At 38.8% G+C, this 21895-nt stretch overlaps 1 protein-coding gene across 1 annotated transcript in view; it reads right to left on the reverse strand.

Annotated features, from left to right (window-relative positions):
- The window catches only part of LOC117575147 (protein couch potato), a 68690-nt gene extending 53200 nt beyond the window's left edge, over window positions 1-15490 (reverse strand). Inside the window, 2 exon segments of the mRNA XM_052006887.1 lie at window positions 10058-11499; window positions 15466-15490. Of these exon segments, the coding sequence (XP_051862847.1) occupies window positions 10058-11499; window positions 15466-15490 (1467 nt within the window).
- Between the last annotated feature and the right edge of the window lie 6405 nt (window positions 15491-21895).

A 21895-nucleotide genomic window follows, 5' to 3' on the forward strand; every position in this document is an offset into this window, starting at 1 on the left:
TTTGTTTTTGTTGCCATCGCTGTGTGTGTGGCTTTGGGGGTCGAAATAAAATCGCATAAACAAAAGGCGCCCTAAAGTTGATTTCCGGTTTCCGCTCAAATGGCGACCGGCTGCGCGTTCGTGTGAGAATTGTGTGCAGCCTGCAGGTGTATGAGTAAGAGTGTGTTTGTGAGGGTGTGTGAGTAAATTTTTCATATTTTATGATTGACTTGCAACTAGCGTGGCAACAAATAAAAAAGCAACGAGCATAACTTGTGATAAAGTGTTGGAATTTGTTATATATGCAATGCAGCAGTAGTTAACTGAGATTCAGCGGTGTCCAGAGAAGTGGAAGGGATAAGGAGAGAAGGAGGAAGAGGAGGAGGAGGGTTGGCTAATGAGCCAAGCGAGGCGCAACAAATCAAATTTGCGACGCATTGGCGCAAAAAGTATAAATGCCAAAGCAAATACACAGCAAACTAGCACGAATTGTCTGTGTAAACATCAGCAGTAGAAGAAGAGAGTTGAATTCAACACACACATTCACACACACACACACACACTCACATGCCATCTAATTGTGATGGACAGTAACACTTTGGGGGCACCGGGGCCCAACTAATGAACGCCACCAAAGTGCGCACAGTTGGAGAGAGAAGATTCAATGGAGGAGGAGGCGCCAACGTCTCCATGGAGACAAGAGCTCAGCAAATGGCCAAACAATGGCCGCAAATCTGCTTCAGCGCCTATACTCTGCTGCTCTCTACTCTCTGCTGTGGCATGTGGCATATGGCATGTGGCAATGTCATTTGTCTTGGGCTGCGTCTTTGCTGCTGCGTCCTGTGTGGCATGCCTCGCGTGCTGTCAGCGCATTACAACGCAACATGTTCAACACATTAGCAGCAGCTGAATGAAGCTGTTGTGTTGGGGTATAAAACACGACTCTTGCCTGTTGTTATTTGTTTAACAATTTTCCATTACTTGCTTGTCCCCTCCCCCCTCTTCTCTGACTTTCATTCTCTGCGGTAGCATTTACAATTTGAGTGAAAACAAATAAAAGCAAATTTAAGCGCAGCGTGTAAATGAAATTTCAAATGAGGTAAAAAGGCACAGTCGCTATACATTTTCAATTGATATCCCTGTTCCTTTCCTTTCCTTCGGGCCAGTCAACTATAAATATTTAATTACACTTAACCTTTTTCTGACCGCAAAACTTTTTACCGAAACGAGTAGAATAAAGCGGAACGTTAACGTTGACAAAAAACTTGAATGAAACTTCAATTATTCCACGTAAAAAATACGCAAGCAACAAAAATGTTTGACAACGGCCAGAAACAAAAAAAAAAACAAAAAAAAACGGAAACAGTGCAAATTTCCTTTGCTTGGCATTCTCGCCTGGTCACGATCTCCTGTTTACATGGGACACACGGAACTTGGTTTGTTTATTAGGCAACGGCTGGGAAGCAACGTGTCTTTTCACTTTTGCCCCCCCCCTTCCTGAACGTTTACCTTTTTTGTTATTTTTTCGTGCTTTCTTCGACCAACAAAAACCCCCCGAAAAAGTGTCCCACACCTGGTCAACGCTTGCCATCTCAGGCTCAACGAACACTTGTTTGTTTGGTGATTTGTTTGACTTGCGTGTCGATGATGACACAACACAAAAAACACAAAAAGTGAACAAACTCCCGCCCCCAAAAAAAAAACAAGCAGGAGGAAAAAAGGACAAAAGCAACAAGCAAAAGCAAAAGCGAAACGCTAACTGAAATTTTTGTGTTCATAAAGCTGGCAACGCCTGAATAATATAGTGGACATAGTCAAGCGCACTTGATTAGGATATATGCTGTGTGATCCCCAAAAAAGAACCTCCCCACAAAAAAGAAGGCAAAAAATCTACCACAGATTATTATGAAAATTGTAGTGTACAAAAGGCGCGAATAAAAAAGGATTTTTATCGATGACATAAATTTTGCACGAAGCTGAGCACATTTTTAAAAATATTTTGAGATGATTTCTATTTAAGTTATAAATTCAAAGAAAGCGGAAAATATTTTTAAAAATATGTCTAACTTTTAACACTTTAAGCTTTGCTAAATAGATTTTATATACAAGTTCTACTTGCTGTGTACTTGGCAGAGTATTCAACAGCGAGCACAATAAAACGCATTTATAATAATCATAAAAGAGACAGCAGACGGCAAACGTCGCATTGCATACCAACAAGGAGGAGGTGGCACCTTTTGTTCAGCTGGAGGTGAAGGGGGAACAACTGAGCCTGGGTAAAGGAATCAACAACTGACCCAAGCGGAAATTGTTGCAAATGTCAGCAGCAATTTTTGTATTTTGTTGCTCTTTTTTTTTCCGATGTTGTTGTTGTTGTTGTTGTTATGCGTAGCATGCTCGCTGCTTCTTTTTTTTCTGTACGCTATTTATTGTATTTTATTTCGTATTCGTATGCGTGTGACAATGCGGGGCCACAGAAGGCGCAAATATCCTGGAGCGGGGTTTGGCGCTTTGTCAGTTAACGGCAATTTCGGCACGTAGTTCACACGAAGCAGACAGGAGGCTGATTTGGACACACACATATGTACATATGTACATAGAAGAGACACATGTAGAGACGCCCACAAAACGGACACGCACATGCAGAGGGGACAACACACACAGACACACACAGGATACAGGATACAGGAAGTGTGCGCTTATGGAAATACAATTGACGGCGCTTAAATTCAATTGGCGATAAGCAACAGCAACACCAACAGCAACAGAAATCTACGCAGCAACTGTAGCAAAAAGGCATGCGAAGGACATGCAATTGAAAAATAGATACGAAATATCTTATTGACTTTTTAGAGCAAACTCTTGACTAAAATTTTAAGCATCGAGCATAATTTTTGATTCAGCTCGAGATATTTTCAAGGCATGAAAAGCCATAAAACATTTCATAACATTCAAGTTGAAGCTTTCATTGATTTTAGGATTTGCCTTTGTGTTACGATGCGTATGCGTAATCTTTGCCAAGCAAGAGAAAGCAAAGGATAGACGTTTAATTACTTTTTGGTCGTTTTCTTGTTGCTCTGCCAATTCTATTGGCAATTCCATTTATGAGCCGATTGCATGTTGTCGATTTGATGGCAAGAGTCGTAAACAAAACCGAAAACAAAAAAAAAGAAAAGAGGAGAGTTGAGAATAACAGCAGCTAATGAGCTATAAAAAGTGAAATGGGACTGGAAAAAAAGGACTTAATGAGCTGTAGAGAAGCGCAACAGCCGCAGGCACCAATGCTGATGTCGATGCTGCTGTTGATGATGATGATTTGATGATGAGTTGAACGGCAAAAAAAAAAAATAGAAAAAAGGAAAGCATAGACGAGGATAATAGCAAAAGGTGCTAAATTGTGCTGCAGGGCGGCGGAAAAGTGCTAAACCGGGTCAAGGGAAATTAATGATGCAGCCCTGCAGCTGCATCAATTTCTGTTTCGCTGCAAATTTCTTGTTCAACTTTCACCTCAGACGTGTTCGCTGTGGCGCAATTCTCTCCGCTGTGAACTGAACTCTGCACTTTGGTAATTAAGAGTTATGGCTTTTTGGGCCAGGGGTAAACCAGAGGCTAGGTGGCTAAAGGTAGCAAAGGGGGAGGAGGGGTTGAGGGATCCTTGCTGTAGGCGGAGTAAACAGAACTTATTAATTTCTGCATTATTTAAGCGTGTAATTTATGTGCACAGTTTGCATTTTTAATTGCATTACACGGCGTGCGGTTAATGCATGTTAAATGCATGCAATTGAGAGACACAACCAGGACACACACGGCAAAAAGGACAGTTCAGGCCAGGACAGGACAGGCATGAAGGATATGAAACGTGCGAGACAACTGTAATATGGTCATATTATTACAATATGGCATTTGTTTAATTAATTGAACTTTAATCAGCGACAGCTGCATCGTCATATCTGCATTACACTCGGCTTAAATTTGTGATGTATTTTTTGCCCCGACCGTATCCTTTAGTAAAAAAGGTCAACCCATCCATCCATCCATCCATCCAACGGACAAAGCTGTCCATGTTCAGTTTAAAGCTGATGCCGATAAGCCACTGCCACTGCCACTGGCCACATTGAGAGTGCAATTCACTTTAGGTTTTCCACTTGCCACACCAGACACGAACACTTGGTGGCCCAATTAACTTTTGTTTTAACACAAATTATTTTCGATAGCATCTTCAAGTTGCGGCGGCGGTGCCTTTTAATAATTTCATTTAGCGCCCAAATTGTCTTAAACGAAATTGAATAAGGCGTCGACAAAAGGTGCTCACAATGAACCGAAGGCCACAGGACAAATTGTGTCTGCCTAGAGATGGCAGCTTTGTTCAAGAAATTTTGATAAATAAATGAGCTTAAGATATTGTAGTAATAGCTTCGTTTTCTCATATAGAATAGTAGAGATTTATGAGATTAATTTCTATTTTAAGCCCAAGATTTTATGCGCTTACTTTCCCAAATAGTTTTCTCTGTTATTTAGTTGCTATATTATATTTAGAAGATCTTTTGCGACTACATTTTGTAACAGGTTGAATCGCTATAATAGTACGACAAGTTTAGAGATATTATAATATGAACATAGCTATAATCTAAGAAGAAAAATGTAATAAAAGATGCTTAAAGAAATATCGTTCTGACCATGTTCACAAGTTAAATAAAGAGGACCTGCATTCACAACTTAATTTTAGAAGAGAGATTTTGAACACTTTCTTTAGTTATGATGGCTATCTCAAATAGTTTCCCTTACGATTTAACAATGAAAGTAAATTCTTAAGCCACTGTCTTATATTTTGTTACTCTCTGGCATATTAAACTCAATTATTGTTTAGCTTGTCGTGTCACGCGCTCATCTCTAGCACACAGGAAACACACCTTTTTTGTGCAGGCCAGCTCATAACCATGGCGCCTCTCACTCTCTCTTTCTCTGTCTTTTATCGGCCACAAGCATCGAGCAAATTCTTGTGCTCTGGCCAGCAATTGTGGCCAAGCTAATGGCGCTCAACGTTTCTTAAGCACTTCCGGACTCTGCTCTGGTGTCGAGTTGACAGCAAGAACCGAAAGAGCAAGAAGAGATGGGAAGAGGAAGGGGAAGTGAATTGAGTGGTTTGGGGGTTTTGGATATTTTTGGTGGCATATTTAACCCACGCTAAGCGATATGCTCAAGTATCTTAAACTGCAATTGGAAATGGCTGAAAATGGCTTAAAAGCCTTGTCACAAAAACTCTTTTGGCATTTGTGGAGAAAAGAACAAAAAAAAAACGAACGCAAATGGCAAAACAAAATACTCAAAGTTGACATTTCACTTAGCGTTAGGCACATGGCAAAAAGGCGGAGCTACACTTCACACACACACACACACACATATACGAGTGTGGGAGTGTGTGTGATTCCCCTGGGGGGCCACACAAAAGTTGTTTAGATATTCATTGGGCCAAAAGTTGTGCGCTTTCCTTGTCTTTGCATCCTGCTGCTCGTTTTCTCGTGCTCCAGCTCGTCCTTTGGCTGCTTTATTTATAGTTATAGCGTGTGTCAGGACGACAAATAAATTTTTGGACAGCAATTTTATGCAACGTGCTGGTCACAAAACACAACAACAAAATGTTGATTTGAATTTTGCCACAGTAAAAGCAAAAGCCACGTAAGAAGCAATTCAAGTCGCAATGCATTTATTTATAAGCACACAAAAACCAGCGACTCATTTTGAAGGAGCCACGCAGCGTTGCCAGATCGTCAAAGTAATGCAGCGAGAGAGTTGGCAGTGCTTATTTGAAGCAAGTTGGCAGTGCTCATGTTTTCACAGTTCTCAGAAATTTGTTGGGGAGCGACAGGCGACGCCATCTAGCGGTCAACTTTTGCACTATATTTTATTTGTATTTTTGTATTTTTATTTGCATGCAACAACATGTCAAATGGCAAACAGAAACTAACTAGGAAATGACAAAGAAAAATGCAACTGACAAGCCACAGCGAAAGAGTCGACCATAGAGAAAAATATTATTTTTTAGAGCAAGAGATGCATCACAAAGTGTAAAAGAGGAAGAGAGACAAAGAGAGAGAGAGGGAGAGAGAGGAATTCTGACAGCACGCCATTTTGGCACATGGCAATTTCCGTCGGGGGCACATGACAAAAATTGCAAAGTTTACACAGTCCGGGGAATGTAGATCAGAGGGAAAGGGAGGGCGGAAAGGGGGAAAGAACGGCACACGACAGATTTGTGGGCGTGCCATAGGTAAGGCAAATTCTTTCTGACCAAAACTGCTGGCAAAAAGTTAAAAGTTTAATTGTGCGCAACGCTTAAAATGCAACGCCGGACAGCCGACAGTCGACAGTCTGATATGCCAGTGGCTAAAAGGAGGAGGGGGACGGGGATGAAGGGAAGCTGTGAGCTCAACATCTGTGACAAGTTTTATTAAGTTTATTTTATATTTTCGCATTTGTGCGACAGAGGTTGCTGAGGGGAGAGTTTTGAGGGAGGAGGGGAAAAGGTTAACGACGTGCTGCCACAAACTTGTCGGCTTGCATTTTGCAACATTGCGTGTGAGTGTGAGTGTGTGTGTGAGTGTGTGAGAGGGAGGCAAAGCTTTTGTTGCAACTTTGATAAAATCAAATGTGCATGCTGTAAATAGCTTTAAGTGTGTGTGTGTGTGCCACACACACTTTTATATGCCAGGTTGCACACACTTGACTGCTCAATGGCCTCTGCAACAACGTCGACTCGGACTTGCGATGGTCACTTAAAGTTGCAGCAGCCACAAGAGCTTAAAACGTTTAAACGTGCAGAAGTAGAAGAAAAGCAAAGCCAAGAGTCAAATGAAGAAGCGAGGAATTTATCCTCGAGGGCAGCTCATTGCCATATAAAATATTTAACAGCCATCAGTCGCTGTCATACTTTTTTAATTGACTTATCAATAATTTATGCAGATCAACTCGAATACACACACACACACACTGAAAGAGACAAAAGACACAGAAAGTAAGCAGAGGAAACAGTCATAAATACAAATGAAATCTGCGGCCGAGCGACAGAGCAAAAGGTGAGACAAATGAAACAGGTATAAGTAAATATGAGAAGGGTAAAAGATAAAGGGTAGCACATTTATCTGACAGACAGAGAAAGGTATAAAATAAGCTTAAAGAAGAGAGAGCTATTGATAGCTCAGGTCAGCGACTTGTACACCGCAAGAAAAAATAAGAATAATGAGAAAGAAATAATTAATAATTAATCAAATCGCAAAGAAATATCATTAAATTTAATTGGATTATAATCATAGGTCAAATCGAAATTAGGAGAACATTAATTTAGATTGAATAAATATACAAAGATGCTATAATTACAATAATTTGTATTTGGCAACGAATAATGACTAACAAAAATATACAAATAAAAGGCAGCTCTTTAAATGAAATTACTACTCAGATGATTTATTTTTATTTTTTATTGAGTTGTAGCCAAATTTTTGCGCTGTGCACTTTTTGTTGTCATCTCATATATATTTATTTTGATTAATTTAAGTGACAGTTGGATGAGTTATTCCGCATCCTTACTGCAAATATTATTCATTCGCCTGTACACTCATATTTATCTCTTTCGCCCCACTTTCGGCAAATTTCAACTGCAGACTCAAACGCGAGGTACGTGATTGATGCATTTTTAATGCGCATTTTGGGGCACGAGTTAAATGCAATTTACTGTGGCAGCAACTTGGGACCATCGACGAGGGAGGTGGAAGCGGATGGGGGAGGTGAAGAAAGCAAGTTGCAGACAGGGAATTAGGGCCAAATGGTTCTTCGTGCATTTGAAAAATGCAATTGCGATTGTCTGAGTGAGACAGCGAGAGAGCGAAAGAGACAGAGAGAGTCGAAGAGTCTGCAAGTTGAGCCTTTAAATAAATGTAGTTGAAAATCCCGTGCGGGCATCATAAATATTTGAGTAACATAATCAGGGCAAAGGTTGAGGCCAAAACAAAAATGGGGGCTGGCAAAATATTATGCATCAAGGATAAAATCAAATTTAACGCATCGCTTGCATTTTGTGCAAAGGCAAAGAATGAATGCGTCCCAAGAACTCTGAATGCTTTGACTTGAGTTTGGGTTCTCTCCCCCTCTCTCTCTCTCTCTCTTTCATTTTGGCCTGCTTAAAGAAAGGCCACGTAGCACTTGACATAAGCAGAGAGAGACACACACACACATACACATGTTTAGCAGCGGGTTAAGAGGGGAGCTGCTTGGCACGTGCCGTTGGATTACGCGCCGTTGCTCCATGGGAAGCCATCGCAGAACGTCGCGTTGCGTCGCGTCGTCTCAGGAAGCAGCGTGAAATATGTGTAGCATAAGACAAGGCGCATAATCAAAAAGTAAGCAAAACCGAAGGCTGCAGTGCCCTCCTCCACTTTGCTATATAAAGGTTGGCACAATGGGGCGCCTCTGTTCATTCGACTGCGTTTCCTTTTACCATCTCCCGCCCAAAAAAAAATAAAATATGAAAAATTAAATAAAATAAGAATGAAAGGAAAACGCTGCACACACAGATACACACAAAAGCCAAGCCACAAAAATCTCACGCCCGAGCTGCCAGTTGATGTAGCGCACAGCAGCAGCGGCAGCAGAGGCAGCTCCACACATGAATGTGGCAAGTGGCAAGTGGCATTGGGACTATGTAGTGGGATTTCTGCTGGCTGCTTGACTGATGTCAGCCTCGCCAAAGTAAATACACTTGCACTTGTCATATCGATCATAAATCTGTTTGTCTTCGTTTTATTAACCAACGACTTGACTTTATTTTCGTCCAACAAAATTAAGTTGACCCAAACTGACATATTAACATTTCTGCTTTTATTTGCTTAAGCATTTAATTGAATCTGCTAAATGAATAATAGGAATTTTTGTTTTGTAATTGCGCATAGTGCAAATATTTGGAAAACGTCCAAGTTGAGATGACTCTTGCAACAATGTTGGAAATAAAATGAATGCACATTTTAATTATTGAATAAAGACTTCTTTATAATGTGTAAATGTGTAATTAGCTTAAGCACAATCTGTAGTAAGTACTAATTGACATTAAAATATACAAATTGTTTATTGTACTAGAACTGTGTTTCAGAAGCTTTAGAAATTTTGCTTTCAAATTTCTCTAAAATAAATTTTAGAATTCTCAAAAATATTCTAGTGATAAGCGAATGGAATTTTCCACAAATTACCTCCGGAATGATTATTATGATTCTCAATATTTTGTACAAATTTTTTTCAGAATGAGTTTTATGATAACTTTGAGGAATTTTCTATAAAATTGTATATCAACTACTCAAAAGGTATAAGGATATTATAATTTTTTGCCTGCAGGAAATGTATTTTAAAACTAGAACTTATTTTTGGTACATACAAAATTAACTATATTATTGAAGATCCTTGAAAATGTTGATGCAATCAGCTAAAAAGTGTAGAAGTTATGTAAGAAATACTTTTATATGGGCATAAATGTCTTTTTTTCGAGGGGTCTTAGTTGCTTTGCTAACAATTTGGTATATTTTGTACTCTATGGTATACTCCAATGATATTTTTGCATCTTATAATTCTTACAAATATTCCTTAATTTATGTTGGTACTTTATTCGAAGTAAGTAGCTGAAGATTATATTATAAGAAGTCTATTTTCTGTAATGTTTCAAGTATCCGACAAATTGCAAAATTTTAAAACTTGCATCGACAATTGCAATCGCATTTGAAGCTCAATCATTTGTTTTATTTTTATCACTATCGAAACATTTGTTTTCTCGAATTAGATTTGCGATTGTTGCGCGGATTACGCCGCCAACATATTTTGCCGTAAATCGTCTATGATTTGCTTGGCGTTAAAGGCGCGTTTGCTATACTTTTCTTTTCTTTTCATTTATTTTCTTTTTTGCTATAGTTTCTCTGGAAGCTTTTGCCTTTTCGGCGTAATCCCCCAAGCTGTCAGTTGGGTCGAGTGCAAAGTTTGCAGGCACAAGTTTGAGAGAGAGAGAAGAAACAGAAAAAGGGATTGCATAAAGGGAAAAACTCACCTCTTCCTCATTGCTGGCCGTGTTCACGGAGTCCATGCTCTGTGAGAGTCCCAGTGGGGCGAGTGCCATCTGATTTTCCATTATGCTGCTGCCGTTAGTTGTAGTTGTTGTTGTTGTGTTGTTATTGCTGTCGCTGGTAACGACTGTGGCTGCTGTTGTAGCTGCTCCTGTTGGTGTTGTTGCAGTGACCGCGGATGCGCTGACGCTGCCAGCCGGCGAGGGAGTCGTCGGTGCTGAAATTGACGCGGATTCCTGTGACTGCGACTCGAGCGTGGAGCTGCTGCCCGGGGAGCTGCTGTTGGTGTTACTGTTGTTGCTGTTGTTGGTTGTTGCTGTGGCTACACTTAATGCAGTGGTCGCTGGTGTGCTCGCAACTGTGGTTGTTGCTGCCGTGCTCACGCTCTGTTGCTGCTGCTGCTGTTTATTGCTGCTGCTGCTGTTGCTCAGTACAATGTGTTGTTGTTGTTGGGGGGCGTACGCGGTGTGGGCGTGTCGCAGCTGATAGCCACTGTAGTGGGCAGGTGTCTGCTGCTGTTGCAGCACCGCCACGTGCTGCTGCTGTTGCTGATGTGCAACGACGGCCGAATGCTGTAGATGCTGATTGAGCAATGCAGCGGCGGCAGCCGCCTGATTGAATTGCACTAGACGCTGTTGTTGCTGCTGTTGTTGTTGCTGTTGCTGCTGCACCTGTTGTTGTTGTTGCTGATGATGTTGTTGATGTGTGTGGGCTGCTGCTGCTGCTGCGGCTGCAGCTGCCTGTTGTTGTGATGCCGCAACGGCGTAGGCGACTTGTTGCTGTTGTTGTTGCTGAACGACTTGCTGTTGTTGCTGCTGCTGCTGATGTTGTTGCTGTTGCTGTTGCTGTTGGTGGTGTGCGGCAACGGCGGCGGCAAACTGTGTGGGATGTGCAAAGCTCAGCTGATGACCTTTAAGTGCTGCTGCTGCTGCGGCGGCTGCTGCGGCGGCGGCTGCTGCTGCTGCTGCCGGCGAGCTAGCGTACTGCAGATGGGCACCTGGTGCGGCGGCAACTGCTGCTGCTGGCACGGGCAGCACCGAAACGGCGGCGGCGCACTGGCGTTTGGGCGACGGCGACAACACCTGTGGGGCACTCGCTGGCGTTTGCGGCAGCGTCGGCCTGCGTTTAATCGCAATCGACGAAATGGTGATGGCTTTTTCGAACACTGGCCGCTGGTTTTGTTGTTGTTGTAATAGTTGTTGTTGTTGTTGCTGGAGTTGTTGTTGTTGCTGCTGGTGTTGAAGTTGTTGCTGTGTTGTTTGTTGTGTGGTATGTGTTATGGATGCTAATGGCTGTTGCTGTGGCGTCGTTGTCGGCGTCGTCGTCGTCACTGCGGGCAGCAGTTGCAGTTGTGGTTCGGCGATGTGGAGCAGATGGTGATGGCTGCCCAACAGGTTCTGATTCTGATAGTTGGCTATGTTGGCGACTCAATTAACCTGCAAACACACAACGATAAAGAAGATAATGATTAAACCAAGTGTTGTTAATTTTGACTTGCTTATACAAATATTTGGCCTACTCTTTGACAGCAATTCTTGTGTGCTGCAAATGTTATGCAAATAACATTTCAATATTGTCAAAATACTTTGCCAAATTTATTCAACATAATGCAAATGTTGACACACACACACACACACACATCGAGTGGGGTAACAGCCAAAGAAAGGGAAAGCAAAAACCAGACGAGGAGGAGGGAAGTGTAAAGCATATGCTTTGTGTGTTGGGGGCGCCCCCCAAAAACGCTGCATAATTCAAGAGCAAATACGACGACAGCTCAATAGAAAATAAAAGCACAGTGAGAGAAATTCGATTCGAGTGCCAGAACTTTAGTTGAGCAACTGGAGAAGTGTCGTGAAATTTCACACGTTTTAAACGAACTGCAATACGAGTTGTCATTAAACAAGCGAAATCGAATTGCAAGAGATTTTTTCAATGATGGAGGAGACTCTATAGAATTATAAAATTTGAAAAAGTATACTCTCATGCTTGTTTGTTAAAAGTATTTTTATTTCAATGATTTTTCATTAAGAAAAAAAAATTAAAATATCTACGGAGTTGTAGAATAAAGAAAAATAATTTTATCAAACTTATAAAACGTATATTTATTTCAATGACTTTTTATTGAGACTACATATTATACATTTTATATTTTATAAGTTTCATTCTTTATAAAGTATTGTCGAAGCCTATAGAATGGTAAAGCAAATACTTTAAACAACAACTGCAAGCAGCTAGTATAAAATAACTATTCTAATACTCAAAAATTGTATTTTATTTTACCATATTTTTTTATTATTTTATTTGTATGACTAATTGAAAATAAATATTGTAATACACATACAATATTCTAATAATTTTTGTATTTCGAAAATATTTTTTTTACATTTATATCAATTCAATGTTTTATAAAGTCTGCACTAGAATTACAAATGTTTTTTTACACACCACTTTTTTTGTATTATTGTATTCAATTATTTTTAACAACAACTGCAACTAGCTAGATTTAGTTTTCGAATGCCTTTTGATATATGGAACTCGACTAGAAGCAGCACTAATTGTAACAAAAGCAAAAAACGAAAACAAAAAATGCTGAACTGTCTGTCAAAGCAAAACAAAGAGACAACTTGTGATGTCAGATAAAGAGAGGAAGCTAAATAAAATACGAAAAGCAAATAAAAAAGATGCAAATTGCGTAGGTCAGTCTGAGACAGCGACAGCGAGTGTATACAATTTCTTGCTGTGTATTTGGTGTATTTGGCTACTGTTTCGCTTTCAGTTATCGCAGCGGAGGCATCGACAGCAGCAGCAGCCACAGCTGTATGGAAACTCCAATGAGCAGTCAAGAAAAGAAGAATCTGAATACAGTCGAGTTGAATACAACCGCAAGGCAAACAGAAACCAGCAAACCAACAAATAAACAAATGAACCCAAATACAGACGGATAGATAGAAAATCGAATACACTCAAGCTCACATATGAGTATGAGTATGAGTGTGTGTAGCTGAAACAACTTGAAAATTGAGCTGACAACAAACTGAAATTGTATTACAAACGTTGCCAGCAAAAATATGCACATAACTAAAGCTCAGAGATCCCTCCGAGAGATATCATCAGGCAAGGAGAATGAGTATCGAGTACAATATATGCACATATTTGAGGACAATACGAGTGTGTGTGTGTGTGTGCTCTCATACTCGTACTCATGCTCGAACAAGGCTATGAATGCGGATTATAATGGCGCCAGGCAAGCATAACATACCGAGCGACGAACACTAAGGACAACGGTGTCACCAACGACGCTTTGCTCTTGTCCTCGTAACTGTAACTGTAACAGTAACTGTAACAGTGCATATGTATCTGTATCTGTATCTGTATCTCTATCTGTAGCTGGGATGATGGCATTGTCGTGTATCTTGAGATGCGAAGCTATCGCCACACTTTGCATATGACAAATTATGCAGACAATAAACGACAGAGAAGCAACGAAATTCCTTTCCATATAATATTCCCAAGCAGCAACAGCTTGACAACATTTAAGGACACACACACATGGACAACATTTTGTGGCAGCTTCCAAGCGAATTGGGTTTGATTGGGGCAAACACTTGAGTTAATTACACACAACGCCTGCCTAATCATAATTCCAAATTCAAATTCAAATTTAATATCGATCAGTTATTTCGGTTCAATTTGGAGCTTCGGGCTTGCGGTTTTTGTGGGTGTTCGGCTTTTTGGTTTTCAGCTCTCGGCTCGGCTTTTTGGTTTACGTTTATACATAGATTGGATTGGGAGTTTGTTTGTTGTCAGCTGCTGCTAATGCCACTTGATTTATAATTAATAGAAATGCAAAACCACACACCACACAGAGAAAATATGGCCAATATTTAAATATGCCATGGCAGCGACGTGCTTTAGATTTATGGCCAAAATGCGGCCAATTTTATATTAATAGGCTAACCCTGCGTATACGCAATATATGGACCACATACATTTATCGATTTTTTTGCGTGACAAACAATTAACTATTGTAATAGATTTTAGCCGATTTAGTATAAATCCCATGCGGCAGAGGATTTTATTCTTTATATTCAATTTGGTAAATTGCAAATATTAATCAAATTTAAATGAAGCAATTTAAATTGTTTTTTGCTTATAAGCATTTAAAATTGAGATAAATTCCATAATTGTTTGGCTATCTTGCATCTTTTGTTGACAAAACTTTTAAGCAAATGTTTTGGATTTAAAGACATAAATCTGATTGTTATTTAGACCAATAAATAGAAAAGATTTTGCATAGTCAGCTGATTTTATCATCCATCGTCTACACTCCCGCACTTTGTTCAAACAATTTTGCGTGTTTCTGCTCGTGTCAATCACCAAATATAAAACTTGTATTCTTTGCAATGCAAAAAAAAAAGAAAGAAAAATACATGTTAGCAAGTTTGCTGTCCAAAGCAGCTTAATAATTTATTGCTTTCCGTCAATAATTAACTGACTGGCAAGAAATGCGCTCATTAATATTTATAAGTATTTCATTTTTTTAATATTTTTATTATTTATAGATTCAATGTTTGCCATGTTATTTTTGTATCTACACAGAAAGAAAAAAACGATACAAAATCAAGAATAAAATCTTGAAACTAGATTATATGATGTAAAAATTAAACAAAAAATGTTTATTCTTAAATCAAGATCAAAATTATTCGAAAATTCCAAATTTCCAAGTCTTGAAATTATAATTTTGTTTCAAGAATGGAAAAATTTCAAATTGAACCAAGAAAGCGAAATCTTAAATTAAATTTAGCATAAAAATCTTGATTGAAGATTTTTTCAACCCAAAAATCTTATTTCAAAATTTCTTTAACCTAAAAATCTTATTTAAGGACTTGTTTAATATAAAAATCTTTTTTAAAGATTTAATAAAAATGTTAAATTTAGATGTATAATCTTCGTTTCACTATAGATATTTTTTCTGCCTGTGTACGACTTTGAAAAATGTTTAGTTCTTTCCACTAATAATTTCTGTTGATTTTTGCAACATTTTTGCACTGCCTTTTTTATTTGTTGTTGGTTTTTGGTTGTTCATATTATTATTTTAGTTATGCATGCGTTGTGAAATTTGCACAGCAGTGATAAAACAACAACAACAACGATATTTGCTTATACAAACAGTAAAAACAAAGCGGGGGAACAATTGCGTTACAAATTCTAACAAACAAAAGCTCTGACAGCAACAATAATGACGCTGCCATTGTCGTTGTCTGCCATGGAAATTACTCAGTAAAAATTCAAAAGTATAGCTCAACCTCGACAACAACAACCACAGCAACAACAACGAACGACGAATCGTAAATATTGCTAATGAATTTCCCGCACGCTTTGCTGAGCTCACACAGCTCCAAAGTCTCGACTTCCATTTTGCATTGTTTTTTAAACATTTTTACCATGTTATTTTTTGTATCTAAACAAAACATTGGAACTGAACGGAAGTTGGGCGCGTTTTTTGTTGATGCTGCGCATTAAGCAAATATAATTAAATGTAATTTTTATAATGACAAAAGCGTTTCAACAACTCAGACACGCCTCTCTATCTCTGTGTCTCTCTCTCTTCGGTTGAGTCACAAAAATATAGTTGGAAATTGGAGCAGCACGAAACCAAAAAAAAAAAAAAGATCGTTAACAATTGCTCGAATTGAACTTTTAAGTTGTAGCCTCAGCAAATCAAATGTCAATCCCAATTTCCATGTTCGGCTTTCCAGTTCTCCCTTGTGATCGTTTTTGTGTCCATAATTACCACACGACTCGAGCTCTAGCTCTGTAAAATTGGGTCTGTGGTGGCACGCCTTAAGCGATGCTGCTTTCATGCAAATCATCGACTAGACATACACAGCGATCTCTTTTGTAATAGATACACTCGTTGTCTCTCTGGCTAATCCATGCACGCCCACGTCTGCAACATTATTACGATCGTTGATGATCATTGTTGAAACGGGTTTCGCAGCAGCTGTTGTTGTTGCCATAAAAATAAAGATGATTTTGGTTTTGAGCTGATTGCGGATCACTTGTCAGCAGTTTTCTTTTTTTTTTTTTTGTTTCATCTAACAATTGTCAATTGCAATGGCAACAACAACAATAACGATCACAATTAGCATTGCTAATGGCAGCAGATAAACGCAAGTGGCGTAAGTAGAAACACCCACGTGATCGGCTTCTATCTGGCACTGATCCGTCATAACTCAGCGACTCATAGACCTAACTTTTGAATAACTAGAGAATATGTCTAGCTTGTTTTCGTGTGCATGCCCAAATTCTAAGAGCTGCGCCTGGGAGATGGCACCGCCCAGTGGCTGCTTGGCTTAAAGTGGTTTTGGCCATAAATGTTCGTTGTTGCCTGCTTTGGCTATTACTTGTTATTGTTATTGCTGCTGCGCATCGTTTTGTGTTTCACGTTTGTCTCATAATTAATATTTAATAAGCACTAACTGTGCTGCTATTATTATGAGCAGTACTCTCTCTCTCTCTTTCTTAGAAATGCTAACTATCTTTATTTTCAATACAAAAAGAAAGTTTGTTTTGGCTATCTTAAAACTATAATAAAAGTTTTCTTATATGACTTGATTCCATATGCATTTTTGTTTTAATTTTATAGGCTTTAATATACCTAGCTTAATATGGGCAAAAGAAATAAAAAAAAATTAACAAACTTTAGTTTTCTACCCACAACTGGAATTGATAGGCATAGGAATATGTAAAGTTCATTGATTAAACTATAATATTTGTAAATAAAAAATACAATAAGTAGTTTATATATTTAAATGAAATTACGATTTTCTGATAAATTCAAATCCTTAAACGTAATCCTTAGCCACAAATTCTGAATTTCTCATCACTTTTTTGCAGCGTATTCAAGTTTCGACTTTTGCACAAACATTTTGCTTGTTTGTTTTCGGTTTCAAATGTTTTGATGTTATTGCTGTTGTTGTTGTTCGTGTTGCTGCTGTTGTTGTTGTTGTTGTTGTTGTCTTAACCAAGCAGCAACCAACTGAATTCAGTCGCCCACCTCCGAAGAGAACTGCGAACTGAGCGCAAAGGCTCAGTTTGGTTGGCATGCTTATGTGCGCATATTTAATATGCGATGCTCAAGAAACATTTTTTATAACTTGGGCATGCTCCAGTTCTCTGGCTCTTGGCTTGGGTCTCTATTTGTGCGACTTGCCAAGCCATTTCCAAGTGGCATCTACGAGTACGTAGCAGCCTCAGACTCAGACTCAGCCTCAGCTTCAGCAGCACAAGCACGAGCACTTGAAGTAACTCGTATCTAAAAGATAGTTTGCGTTTTGTGCTACCAAAAGTTCTCGGCAACGTGACTTGCTTTGCCAGCACACACCCCCCAAAGCCCCCTTCAGCCCCTCCCCGCATAGCGTCTCTCCCCTCAGTTGGCATCGTCTTGCCCGTTAAGTTTGAGCGTTTTTTGAAAATTACAAAATCCATTAAGTTGCTTGCACGCAACTTAAACATAAATCCATCATACGCCATGTAGCACACACACACACATACACGTATCATTCAGCTAGGGTAGCGAGGCACGCCCAGCCGCCTCGCCCCTCGCCGTCTTTGCTGCCTGGTTTTATTATCCACGGCATATTCAATGCACAAACATTCAGACACTCGACTAGGTAAGTAGGTTGAGCCCCAGTCTACGTCTACGTTTCTGCCTCTTTCTCTCTCTCTCTCTCTTTCTCTTGCTAGTTCATTCGTTCTTACTCTGCTTCGTCTTCAGCGTTTTCCTGCTCTTTGGCGTCTCTCACAGGGCTTTCTATTTAATTTCCCAGCTAGCTACAAAAAACTTCTGGGCTCAATCAGCCATTGACTTTGACTCTTTTCGCGAAATGTGTTGCTTGTGAATTTTTTCATTAGATACTTTCAAATTTAGCAAAACATGCAATCAATAAATGATAGTTCACTTCGTGTTGAATATTTGCCATTGTGATTCTCTGGCTTGCTGCTGCTGTCAATTTCGTTTAATGCACTTCCGTTTTGCCAAAGTATTTGTATTTGGCAAATATCTTTTATGAAATTAATGGAAAAATTCAATTTGCGAATCAACTAATGAATGAAAGTTTTTGTGGTGTAAGCCAAAATGAAGTTTAACAATTTGAGAAATTATTTAGAGAGTGGTTAAACATTTAGTGGAATAAACTAAAACTAATTTCGAATTGTGAAATTTGTGCTGATGTCCAAAAAGTTCTTCTGAGCCAAATTAGGTTTAACAATTTGAGAAATTATTTAGAGAGTTGTTAAATATTTTGCGAAAAATTTAGAATTTTAAAATTTGTGCACATATCTATTTGCTTTTCAATTAAAGAAAAGTTAATGAAAATCTTAACTGATGACAGAAAGTCTTTGAGGAGCAAGTTTAAAATAGATTTAAGCTATGAAAACATGATTTTTTGCACTTTCGCACAATAGTAAAAAACCAAATTTTAAGTTGTTACTGACACACTTTTCTATTAATAGAAAACTTAATGAAAATTTTAAGCCAGATACAAATCAGACAACAATGAGTTACTAATGAGAACAATTAATATTAGACTAAGCTTGGCAGCTCGTCCGCAATTAATTAACTAATTAATAATACATTAATGAAATAAATTAATATGAAATCATGTGCAATTTCCTATACTATATGCCGCATAGAATCGCGATGCATGTCAAATTAGCAATCTAATATAAGCAGTTTTTAATCCGTAAATCTTCAAAGCAAAAATCATAGTTATGTCTTGATTAATTCATTATTTATTTCGTATTGCGAACACGAAAATAGTTTCCAGGAACTGCACGCCAATAACAAATTTAACGATACAACATTTTTGTATCCTGTATTCATTAATCAGAAATCCAAACTCGAAAGTATTTTGCTTTGAAATTTGTAAACATTCAATGGGGTTTAATTAAACGAATCGTGCAAAAAGTTTATCTATAACTATATCTGCAGCTTATCTTTGCGCAAAACGAAAAAAAGTAGATAATAATATTTACTTATAAGCGTTGCCATGTCGCGAGTGCGCTCCATAAATCATGCAAAGATAGATAGCCACAGATACAGATACAGATACAGATACATCAACAATAACGGCAACAGCTACAACTACGAATGCAGATAGCGAGATGGACGTGCTCACTCACGGCAATTGTGGCCATTAATGTAATAGACGTCTAACGAAAATGGTCGAGAGGAGGGAGAGAGAGAGAGAGGGCAAGAGAGGGAGAGTAGCGCCAGCGATGTGAAAGATGTGAAAATGTAAAACTCATGCGGAGATTGAATGAAAGATTCGAATGGAATGGAGCTCCTCTACTGTTCGTAAGTTGAGTTCTCTCTGTTGCTTTGTTGCTCTGTGCGAAACTAGTTCAAAAGTTCAAGCTGCAAATGAAGCTGCGGCTTGTGTCTTTCACGGCACGATGTGAGGCTGACGCTGACGCTAACTCTGAGCCTGAGCCTTGGCGAAAGGTGGCCAAAATGTAGCGTTTGAGTGTTGATTATACCCTGTGTTTAGTGTGAAGTGAATACGACAGATGACTGACCGATTAAGGAAATATGTAAACGAGAGAAGAACCCTTTTTGTTGAATAATAGCTTGCATAAACTCGTAAGCTTATATTTTTATCACTACGATTTAAAAGTATTTGCAATCTGATAACAGTCTTTAACAAAATTAAAGAATGCATGCAAATTGACTAATTCAAATTTATTGAATGAAACAATTTCTCTGAGAAGTGAAAAATTTAAAAATAAATGTAACTTCATTTATTAACATAATATTTATTAAGATTAATTATCATAATACTAGAAAGTCATTTACTAACTGAGAAATAGAAAAATGAATGTAATTTATAAATCGAAACTTAACAAACTTCAATTCAAAGCACATTTAGGAATTGCAATAATTAAAAAAGGATTTTGTATAATTTCCTATGAATAATTTCCTAAATCACAGGGTATTTCAGAGTCGCGTGTAATTTACTTGTTGCGATTTCGTACTTGTTGTCGGAATGGTTATAAATAGCAATAGCTCAATAGCAATCATAACAAGCTCGAACCCAATCGAGATTCGATTGTGTTGAATGCTTATTCGGACAGTGGGCCAATGGTGCAAAATGCTGCCAATGGGAGTGCCTGGCCACAGCAGCAGTTAGTGGGGTCAGTTGAATGAGGGTGGAGAGAAGGGGAAGAGGCGTGGCACACAATCACGGCACAACTTCAATCAGCCCTCATGAGCTGTTCGTCGTTTCAATAGCTGCCTTGCGGTTTATATATTGTTACGACGAGTAGATCGTATGTTTTTGCCACACACAGACATTTGGCTAGCTTTCCCATGGCCTGAGCGTTAAGCCTTGTACTTGCACTCAGATTGAGGAGAATTGTACTATATACGAACATATATCGTAGACCGCAAGTGAATCGCACGTTTGATATGTATTTCGTGTTGCTGAAATGTGGTTGAATTTGTCATTTGTTCTGTTCTGTGCTATTCCACGATAGCAACAATCTAAGCACAACAAATTGACAAATCATCATCATCAACGTCAACGTCAAACGAAACAATTCAAATTGCTGTCAGGCGACATCTCTCTCTCTCTCAACTATGTATATACTTTGGAGAATACTATATGCATATATGATGATGATGATGATATGTCACCTCCTGACGGTCTAACTACAATGAACAACGAACAACGAACAACCATTAAATTCAGTGAGCTCCATTAGCATTCGCAATTAATTTTCATCTCTAGCAAATTTGTACAAATTTCAAAACTCAACGCGCGACGACGCACTGGGAATTATCAAAATCCAACAGGCAAAAGCCTCTAGCATAACATTGTTTATCTGCATACCCTGGAAAACATAAAACAATGCTCAAAGGGGGTAGCATAAAACATGAGCAATAAACATGGAAATTTAGTAGGTGCATATGCTCATTAAACAACTTAGTTTTATTTTAATTTGTCAACAGGATAATTCAAAGTTTACATCAACAATACTTGACACAGAGTACATCTCAGTCCAGCAGACTCTAGACAAGTCATTTCTTTTAGAATGTGTTTCTCTCTCTCTCTCTGTCTCTCTCTGCGTCTTTTCATTTTCATCTCTCAGCTGCTACTTTTTGTTATTGTTGCAACCGAGATTAATTAACGTTAATTTTGCATAATTAAAGCGGCAGCAGAGAGAGAAAGGCCAACAGCAATACAACTTGGGAAAGTTGGACACCCAGTCTAGTGTAGAGCGAGGGAAGGGGAGGGGACTGAAAGTCACTTGTTTGACATGGTGAGTAACTGGCTGGCTGGCTGGGTTAACGCTTTAGGTGCTCAGGTTCAGTGTCAAGGGTCAGGTCACTCATTTTCAATTAAATCTCTTGTAATACCGCATGGAAATGCTTTATATCTGTTGCTTTTTTTTTGTCATCTTCTTCTGTGTTTTGCATCATTCTGTCAACATGGAAAAGCTTTTTACTTCAACTCAACTGAGTCGGAGTCAGTTTTGCTTGCTTGCGTAGTGAGAGAGCAAGTTAATCCCCAATGGGCCAGTAAATCTCACACTCGCCATCTTATTTAACAGTGTGCAGCTGGCTGGTTAGCTTGTCGTAGAATCCAATTAAAATTGCAAAGCCCAAAACCTCATTGACAAGCCAAGACAAGGAGAGTGCCCCCGAAAAACGTCACAGAGTCAACACAAAAACTGTCAACTCGCCTCTCAATTATTTGCATAAACAGAAGGAGACCCAACAACAACAACAACAACAGCAATCTATCTATCTAACAGTT

This window comes from Drosophila albomicans, chromosome 2R (genome assembly GCF_009650485.2).
Source record: "Drosophila albomicans strain 15112-1751.03 chromosome 2R, ASM965048v2, whole genome shotgun sequence".
Classification (NCBI taxonomy): Eukaryota; Metazoa; Arthropoda; class Insecta; order Diptera; family Drosophilidae; genus Drosophila; species Drosophila albomicans.